This window comes from Leuciscus leuciscus (assembly GCF_965113295.1).
Source record: "Leuciscus leuciscus genome assembly, chromosome: 8".
NCBI classification, from domain to species: Eukaryota; Metazoa; Chordata; class Actinopteri; order Cypriniformes; family Leuciscidae; genus Leuciscus; species Leuciscus leuciscus.
In genome coordinates this window covers 3,007,818-3,018,686 of record NC_138732.1, presented here as the reverse complement: position 1 = coordinate 3,018,686, position 10,869 = coordinate 3,007,818, and the positions used below count along the sequence as shown (strand labels likewise).

General features: G+C 34.9%; 1 protein-coding gene across 2 annotated transcripts in view; it reads left to right on the top strand.

Annotated features, from left to right (window-relative positions):
- Positions 1-5,358: 5,358 nt before the first annotated feature.
- The window catches only part of gnpda2 (glucosamine-6-phosphate deaminase 2), a 9,027-nt gene continuing 3,516 nt past the window's right edge, over positions 5,359-10,869 (top strand). For both annotated transcript variants that reach the window (XM_082177147.1, XM_082177148.1), the window contains exons 1-5: positions 5,359-5,509; positions 5,779-5,934; positions 6,488-6,589; positions 8,358-8,540; positions 9,824-10,008. In XM_082177147.1, coding sequence (XP_082033273.1) covers positions 5,811-5,934; positions 6,488-6,589; positions 8,358-8,540; positions 9,824-10,008 — 594 coding nt within the window. In that variant the 5' untranslated portion in view covers positions 5,359-5,509; positions 5,779-5,810. The remainder of the gene's footprint in view (positions 5,510-5,778; positions 5,935-6,487; positions 6,590-8,357; positions 8,541-9,823; positions 10,009-10,869) is intronic.

Genomic DNA, 10,869 nt, shown 5'->3' with positions numbered 1-10,869 from the left:
ATTCGGAGGAACAAAAGCGTAACGGCTAAATAGGATCACGTGTGCATTGACAACCAATCACATTACAGCCTTGACATCATTGAGTTGTGCGAGTCAATCACTGTTTGCATACCATAGAAATGAATGAGAAATGAAGTAATACCTGTCACAAAATGATCCGCGACTTCTCTTACAAAACGCCATTGTTTTCAGTCGCAACTCTAAAAATAGACCAATCCAACACGAATGTTTAAGGTCAAACATGTTGAAGATTAGCTGTCGATTCATTAAAGGATAAGCTTTAGTGAAGCCTCTCCTCCACTGACGTCCATTCAAAACATTGACTTATTTTGGACCTTGGAAGCTTGCCTTAAAGCGGGTTTGGTTTTGCCAGGCGGTGACGCGAACTAAAGGCAATTAACCAATTAAAACAAGATATTTAAACTTGTATTTCACAAGATGTGATTCAGATCAGCCGTTCGATTAAGCAAAAATGCTTCATTTAGAGACAAATGATCAAAGTATGCAGACAAGAGAAGGCCAGAGGTCATCATAGAGCAGAGAATAAACCTGTGCATGTGTCATGATGAAGCGAAAGTGGATTTGGGTCACGGGATCTTCCTGTATTTCCTGATGTGTAATTACAGCATGCACAGAGAAAACACATCATATGTTCCCCATTCATCATCACTGAGTCATCAACATGAGCCTGAAACAACACACACACACACACACACACACACACACACACACACATCCTACATGCTAATGCTTGAGATGTGAGATCATTACAGAACAACAACAGTCCAGTTCAGGAAGCAAAAAAATTCCCTGCATTTTGCATAACAAATTAATCTTTCACAACAGCCCTGCTATGAACTCTATAAACGCACGGTGATGTTTGCTTTTCCAGAGGCCAAACGTCAGCGTTATTATGCATTATTAGCATTATTGTTGTTTTTAAAAAATAATCATGTTTAATTGCAGAATTTATTGTACATTATTTATTTCAATGCATGATATTTGCGAAGTCTTTTATCATTTTTTTCTTAACTTGAACTAAGATACTTTTTCACTTCAAATCAAAGATAGCAATATCGTCATTTATATTGCAAAACTTTTTTTTTTTAATGCCATTGAATTGGAAACAATTCAATGGGAAAAATAGTTTGAAGCAAAAACGCACACAAAAAAAAAGTTGCTTTATATTTTGCCAGATATTTTGTTTAGAAAAATATCATGATTTTTACTTTACATGAATTAGTCGATGATAACTAGATTGTTCTTAAGATAAATGCACAACTTACTTTGATTTACTCTTTAGTTTAGTTTAATTTTCGATTTACATAATTACATTATCATTCACCTCCCCTAAAACTGTGCCCACAAACCATAAACTACACTCTAAAAAATGCTGGGTTGTTTTAACCCAATTTTGGGTCAAATATGTACAAACCAAAAATGTTGGTTTAAAAATGTCATTTAAAAATGTAACCCAATGGCTGGGTTTGTCCATACTTGACCCAAAATTGGGCTAAAACTACCCAGCATTTTTTTTAGAGTGTATGGAAGCTCGTTTCCGCCACAGAATAAAAAATAAAAATAAAAGTAATTGCGACTTTTTATCTCACAATTCTGACATTTTTCCTCACAATTACGTGTTATAAAGTCAGATTGCGAGATATAAACTCACATTTGTGAGACAAAAAGTCGCAATTATCTTTTAAAAATGTTTATTCTATGGCGGAAACAAGCTTCGATACATAACTTAATACTTCATATAGAGTAAAATATACATTAAACACAAAATCCATGTGTCTAAAAGAACCATTAACACTATGTCCTGATATAAGCAAGAAATATGCATTGAAAATATGCCTGTTTAATAAAGATTCAAAGCTGTGTGTGTACATTTAGTTTAATAGGGAAACTAACGCCAGAAAGCATCATTATAACATGAATACCTAGTTAAAAGGATTACTCTAAAATAATTTCTTTGTTTATTAAGTTACTTTTCACTTACAGGTAGCCTGTCTTTTCTCCAGAATCAGCATGCACAAAGCATCACACACACACACACACACACACACACACACACTAAATAATCATGTTCCTTATGCCCTACACTTCCTGACATATTGAGATCATCTGTCTAGTGCAGTTGTCTGTGGAGTAGCACATGGCCGCGCGTGCACATAATTGCAAACTAGTCTCCATATATATGTAAAATAGTGCTAAAAATATCTAAATACTGCAGGATTGAAGCATTTAGTCTCGTGGAGTGTACATGACGTGCTCAAGGGCCCCAAAACGGAGAGAATGAGAGAGAGAAAAGAGGGTGCATATGCCACACCTCACTCATTCAGAAACACAGCACTTCTCCCACTGTACGACATAATCACATGGTCCACGGGATTTACAACTGCAGAGGAAATATCCCACAACATATGTGCAGTCTGAGCCATTTATAGTCCAAACGCAACGCAAAAGCCACAGTGCGTGCGAGCGATGCGTCGCGTCAAGAGCGCGTCTCAAAAAATAGCCAGCAGCAATCACTGAACAATAGTAAACACGCGAATGCTCGTCCGAGTCATTAAAGAGAATCGGTTCTTTTGAACGGTTCAAGTCAATGATTCACTTAAAACGATTCTGTGATTCGTTTTAAAATAGTGTTATATTAAGCGTAACAGACGCAGCTTGTGTTGTTACGTTTGTCACAATTACTGTTTATTCAAGCTCAAGTCTGGTCGTTAAAAAATGCAAACGTGAGAATGTACTTTGTTTAGGAACCAATACTAGTTTTCACCAAAAATATGAACTAGGAAATATGCATTTCACAAGGTGTCTTGCCAGTTTTGCTTACTGTAGTCATCGTTCATCATCATCAACAACAACAACAACAACACACACACACACACACACACACCAACTGATCTGACAACTCGATTCGCTACAGACCAATTCATTACAAAGAATCGATTCATATGAACGATTCGTTTACGAACTGGACATCACTACAACCATGATCCCCACTCAGTGTTTAAACAATCATGATGTGACCACTATGACAGTCAGAATAAAAACAGAAACGTTTATCCTGAACAACTCACAAAATCAATCCGTCCGACGCGAAGCCCAAAATGACCTAATTAACGTCACATACTCCGTTCAGAAAGACTATTTCCTCAATCCAATGTGTTGAACAGATTTTTCCAAATCCATACCTGTCATCTGATTCCAGACAGAACAAGTCGTGTGTGTTTATCTAGTAAACAAAGGGGGGAAAAAAGCTCAATCTTTTGTTGGTTCTCCCGTTTAATCTTAATCCGATTTGAATCTTCCTCGCCGTCCGTCTGTCCGAACAGCGGCGAGCGCGAGCGCACAATGGAAACGAATCTAAACCCTTTAAAATAGGCTACATCGAATCTATCAAAATGGTTCACAAACACGTGTCTAATGAATGAACGAGCATGCAGAAGAACAACGGAGACAGCTGCACCCACCTCGTGGTTTGAAAGGACACCGGTCCGGTCCAGTTCGGGAGGTGTGGGTGGACCGGTCCGGTCCAGAGATGCAGAGCCAGCCCGGGATGAGGGAGCAGGTGAATCAGGCGGATTCAGACGGGATGGACAGGTGTGTGTGGGTGATGTTTGAGCTGTGTATGTGTGTGTGTGTGTGTGCTGGATGCTGTCAGGATAGGGACCAGTTTAATCCTCCATCTGAACGCTCTCCTCGGCCACCCCCCCCTCATCCCTCCTCAGTGATGTCCGAATCACTCTTTTCAAAGGGTTCTTTGTACTGATTCGGTTGAACCGATTCGCAGCGCGGATCTTTTCCACAGATCGTGATGACGCGTTTTAATGGTCATCAGCATCAGAAATGAAAAGTTTTCGTGTTATTTGTTATTTTCTCCTATGACAAATCTTATCATAAGGAATAGTTAATTTGATTAGCTAAATTTAGTATTCATAAATGTAAATTTGGAGGAAATAAGCCTTTCTTTTTTTAATTTTAAGATCAGGAATTCAACACAATATTTTGTTTAAAAATAAGAAAGCTGCAAATTGTGTTTCAATTTGTAAACATTTTCAAATTTTTATTTAACTTTTAAGTTTGTCACTGTTTCTTTATATAGGCTATTTGTCTTTTTGTTTGCTTGTTTGTTTGTTTGTTTGTTTGTTTGTTTACTCAATGAACCCCCTTGACTCTAGTTGTAAGTCTTTAAAACCAATAAAAAAGTGAAAGTTTTCATATTTTCATTTTTTTTTATGTATGTACATTTATAACACTATACTTTGTATTATATTACCTTTGTATCAAATTACAAAAATAAACAACAACAGAAAGTGAATGTTGCTGTGAGGGTTTGAGTTTCTGAAGAGAATATCTGACAATTTTGTGTGACAGTCGAACAATACAATTAAAATGCAGCAGTATTTAATTCGATAAGTAGAAAAATTAATTAAAACATTTACAGCAAAAAGATAAACAGCTTGGACTGAATGGGCAGAAGTTAAACTGCATCATTGTGTCAATATAAAGACTTATTGACGAATTGACGAATAAAACACTTACTGAGTGAACTTTTATGTTTGAGGGTGACTTTAGGCCATATGCAGATTACATATTACAATTTGGTTGCTGAGTTGTTTTAAATAAATCTAACTATCTGCTATAAGGTTGCTAAGGCGAATATGAGTAACTTTAGTTAGGGTTAGAAGTTGCTATATAGTCACTAGACAAACTGTGCTGATCGTGTAAATTAGAAAAGCTTAAGTCGTGTCAATATACGAGGGATTTACCCTAATACGTACAACAATTTTGTCACATGAACAGAACTAACTATTTACTTAATCACGTAAAAAGACGCCGCGACGCCGTCTGTGAACACTTCACGTGTGTAAATGAATCGACTGATCGAGTTTTGCACCGAACGAACCGATTCGCTCAAATGAATCAGACTTCTGCACGCTATCATCCCTCAATCCGACGCCTTCTGTTCCTCTCTCTCTTTCTCTCTCTCCCACACACACACACACACACACACACACACACACACACACACACACACACACACACACACACACACACACACACACACACACACACACACACACACACACACACACACACACACACACGTCTGTCCCCCTGAGGTCCTTCGCAAGGTCAGTCACGGTAGAAAAGAAGGAAATGAAACGACTGGAGAGTAAATTGGACGAAACTACAAGTGCAATATGCACGACATATTATTTGATAAAATAATAAAATAATTTGTGTCGGCACGATACTAGACTAATGTTTCCTAATTCATTTCCAAATGTAAATGTCATCCTACATGCTTAATATCAGATAATTTCATTCATCATCATTCATCTTTTATACACGAGCCTCGTCGGTCTCCATATATGGGCAGTTGCTACAAACCGGAAGTGTGTCGTCAGCGCACATGACCGGAACTCGATCACATGATCAGTGTTTTCAAAGAAAACTTGTATCCATTCACCCTGAGATCCTACGCTTTATTACTGTAAGTAGCAGATTTTATTACCCATTATATATCCATAACCATTATTCGATATCTAAAGGCATATTAAACGCAGCTGGTCGTAAATAAAGCGAGGTCATGAATATAAGTTTAAAAGCAAAGATATGATATAGAGATCCTATATTAACTGTTCATTAAAAGCAAACGTGCATCTTGTTGTTTTGCTCCTCACTGGATTTGAGCTTTGCCTGATCATCTGGACTGGTCAGTGCAGGTCAATAAAGTATTGATCTGTCTGTCTTTATATTCAGAGTGTCTTGCAGGACTGTACCAGTGAGACGTCATGAGACTGGTGATTCTGGACGATTATGATCTGGCCAGCGAATGGGCTGCAAAATACATCCGGAACCGGATCATCCACTTCAAGCCCAGTGCTGACCGGTACTTCACCTTAGGACTTCCAACAGGTAAACTAATCCACCAGAACATATGAACATCTGTCATGAGTATGACCGGAAATCAAAATTGACTTTGTTTACTTTCTTGCACATTCCTCCTGGTCTTATTAGGCATGTTGTCTTATTAATATTTCATCAAAATGTAATAAATTGCTCTGTGACCTGGACTCACTGTCCACTTTTGACAATCCAGTCAATTCCCAATGTATTCACTCTGAAATTTGGGAAGATTATAATTATTCTATAATTATATAGATTGTTTTTAGTGCTGCATCTTATAAACGTTTGTAAATGTATAATATTTGTGTGTATATCATTTATCAGACACACACACTCACAGAATCACACTCACTGAGCTTCTTACACACACACACACACACACACACACACACACACTCTTTAATCGCATCTAACATAACACGTGATTAATTGCATCTAACATAAAAGTTTGTCACTATACACTATATTATGTTAGTTGTGATTAATCATGATTAATCGATGCGACAGCACTAATATTATACTGATATATATTTATATTGTGATATAATGTGATTGACTGCAGGGAGCACACCCCTCGGCTGCTATAAGAAGCTGATCGAGTATCACAAGAGCGGAGACCTGTCCTTCAAATATGTCAAAACCTTTAACATGGACGAGTATGTGGGTGAGTGTGAACCGCACAGATCGCCTCTCTCGAGAACTGCTGAGTGTGTGTGTGTGTGTGTGTGTGTGAGAGAGAGAGTCAGCAGAAGTATGCAACTGAGCCACTGTCATGCATAATACAATGCTAAAGAGCGTGTGCACGCTGGGCTCCGTCCTCTTCCCTTTCTAGTCTAGTTCAGAATCTGACATATATTAAACATTCTAGCTACACTTTTTAACTACTCTTATACGAGTACTGTGAACACACACTGTTTTTCACCTACTATATAGTAGGGAAGTATGTGATTTGGGACGCAGCCTTTATTTGCATTGTGACGTTCATGACTAAAATCATTAGTGGTCTAGATGGTTTATATAATAATTATATAAAAAAATTCATAATTTCCCTTATTCTCAGTGGCGATTCTTATGTGATTCTCATGACTTTAATGCAGTTGTTTTAATTAAATATAATTTCTTTGTACTTTTAAATTGCTCAACCCAGTGTTATTTTTGCATAATTGAAATACTGTTATTTTATTAATACGTTTTTATTTTTATATCATCCATTTTTATTTTTAATTCAACTTTTAGTAATTTCGTTGTTTTTTTGTAATTTTTAATAGTTTTTGCAGAAACGCACTTTAGATATTCTACTTACTATAAGTAACTTTGCAACTAAATGTCAACTATCTCTCAGAGTATTAGTAGTAAGGATGCACCGATATGAAAATTTGGGCCGATACCGATAATTCTTTAGATTTGAAAGCCGATAACCGATATATTGGCCTATAAATCTAAATCCAAATTTTTATATAGTTTTTGAGAGCCTGATAACAAAAATAAAAGTCTCACCATTAAAAGCCACGTCCCAAACACACAATTATAAAGTTCTCATTATAGTTTTATGTAGCCGATATGACAGACGTAACTGTTGCAAAACTGTATTTTCCTTTTTTGAAGTGATTCTAATCATATTTCAATCAATTGAAAAACATTATGTTGAACACTGTGCATCTGAAGTGTCTCAGCTGATGGAAATATGGAAATAATACATTATTTAATAATGGATTATTTAATATATCTGCTGATTTAAAAAAATTGGCTTTAATATATTGGCCAAATGTAATATATCGGCTTTAATATATCCGCCAAATTTAATATATCGGCTTAAATATATCGGCCAACTTTAATATATTGGCTTTAATACATGTGCCAAATTTAATATATCGGCTTTAATATATTGGCCAAATTTAAAATATCGGCTTAAATATATCGGCCAACTTAAATATATCAGCCAAATTTAATATATCCGCCAAATGTAATATATCGGCTTAAATATATCAGCCAACTTTAATATATTGGCCAAATTTAATAAATTGGCTTTAATACATGCGCCAAATTTAATATATCGGCTTTAATATATTGGCCAAATTTAATATATCCGCCAAATTAATATATCGGCTTAAATATATCGGCCAACTTTAATATATTGGCCAAATGTAATATATTGGCTTTAATATATTGGCCAAATTTAATATATCCGCCAAATTAATATATCGGCTTAAATATATCGGCCAACTTTAATATATCGGCCAAATGTAATATATTGGCCAAATTTTTTTATCGGGCCGATAACGATAATATTAAAGTGAACAAATATCGGCCGATACCGATATGGTGGCCGATATATCATGCATCCCTAATTACTGTTAGGTTATGGTTTGGGTTTGTAGAATAAAAGTTGACATGTATTTGACATGTATTTGCAAATATCTCCTGGTCTTCAGGCCTTCCCAGGGATCATCCCGAGAGCTATCACTCCTACATGTGGAATAACTTCTTCAAGCACGTGGACATCGAGCCGCACAACACTCATATTCTGGACGGGAACGCCAGCGACCTACAGGCCGAGTGCGAAGCCTTCGAGCAGAAGATCACGGTTGCGGGAGGAATCGAGCTGTTTGTGGGAGGTGTGCCGATAAATCTGACCCAGTGAACGCTTTAGTAGACCCTGAGAGACGCCAGTAACACTGGAATGCACTTCTCAGTCTGTACACAGTAAACCGGCTCTCTAAGCAGTTTAGCTGCTGCAATAACAAACACTTTAATCAATAAGAATGATTCCAAATGCTTGATTACACAACTCAAAGGTCAAAGGTCTTAAAGGGACAGTTCACCTGAAAATATATATACTGTCATCATTTAGTTGTTCTAAACCTGTATGAGTTTCTTTTGTTGAACACAAAAAAGATATTTTGAAAAAGTATATTTCGAAATATTATTAATTCATAAATAGTATGAAAAAAATAATAATACTGTCAATAGGGACCAGAAACTATTTGGTCACAGACATTCTTCAAAATATCTTCTATCTCTTTAAGTCTTGAGTTTGCTGTAGCAATAATTGATTTGATCTTTGTCAGTGTATCTGGTCCAAAGTTTGTACAAATTTAGTGTTATTTTAGTTCTATAAGTATAGTATTTATTAACACTTTGAATTACTTTTTATTGGTAACACTTTACAATAAGGTTTCATCTGTTAACATTAGTTAGCTACATTAGTTAACATGAACTACATATAAAAAATGCATATACAGGATTTATTAATCTTAGGTTATGTTAATTCCTACATTTACTAACACTTCATTAAAATCAAAAGTTGTTTCTGTTAACTGATAAACTTAAAAACTGATCAAAAATATGTATTTATTTATTCAATGATACTAAAATAACATTGGTTTAATTTGTATAAGTATAAAAAGTTAATTTCATGCATTTGAAATAAAGCTGCACTAAAATAATAAATATTACATGGGAAAAAAAACGTTATACTTATAAAAATTAAACTGATGTTATTTAAATATCATTAAGATGATAAATATTTTTAATCCGTTTTTATTTTTATATTTTCCATTTTAATTTTGGTTTTAATTTTAATATAAAATTCTTTTGTTTTTTTTGTTTTAGTTAACAATAACAACACTGGTCCGAATGATAAACAACATACTTTACTTAGTAGATTAATAACTTTTATGAATCTATTGGAGTGAATCTCATCACATTTCATTTTATATTTTCAATATAAAGGATTTAAAAAGAAATGATATTTACCAAAGAAAATGAAAATTTTTGTATTGTTTCCATGATAAATAAGCAGGTTTTTCATTACGTGTCTGTAAGTTTTCTGTGATTCGCATTATTACATTCACTGTTATTATATTTTACAAGTCCTGTGTTTTGTTGTTTTCTTCAGGCATCGGTCCAGATGGGCACATCGCCTTTAATGAGCCCGGCTCCAGTCTGGTGTCCAGGACCCGAGTGAAGACACTGGCCAAGGACACCATAGTAGCCAACGCCCGTTTCTTCGGGAACGACCTCTCCAAAGTTCCCAGCATGACCCTCACCGTCGGAGTGGGAACAGTGATGGACGCCAGAGAGGTAAATCACAGCGCGTGTTTGTGGCTGAAACTGCAACAGGAACAGGAACGTGGAACAAACACAACATCTTCTGTCCCAGTCAGATACGCTTTTGTTTGGAGCATTTGTCATGTGCAACTCATAAATATAATTATCTTTTATAATATAGTAACAAATGTTCTCTTTGTTATAGCTATAAACTGAACATGTGTCAATGACAGACTGGAAATACATAAACACTTTAACAGAGAGGATGCTGGGTAAAGTGTCCTTTGGGTCTCTTGGTTTTATGGATGCTATACATCAGCTGATTCTCATCATTAAATCATTATAGCATCTCTTATAAACATACAGACCATATTTCACTCCAAAAATCATATTATAATCAGTTATTGTTTGCATAAAGAAGTACTTTTTTGGCCCATTAATATTTTTGGAATTGTGACATTAAGCAAATTTCCTTCCAAAATTCTGTTATATATATATATTAAATTCAGCACAACAAATACAACCATGATGTATACTTAGTTACATATACTTTACAATTTAAATAATAATAATAATGTAATTAATGTTATTATCTGTTCTCATTACTATAATAATATTTATTATTATTATTAATATAAGTATTATTATTATTACTACAGTAAATAGAGTAATAATAATTAATACAATAAATATATACTAATAATAATGAAGAAATGTTCCAGTCATGATTTAACCCCAAATTAAAGGGGTAGAAATCATTACTGTAATAATAATAATAATAATATTTATTATTATTAATATAATTATAATTATTATGATTAAAATAGGGTCATGGTCATGATTCAAACCTAAATCAAAGGAAATATATATTTGCACTATTACAGTAATAATAAT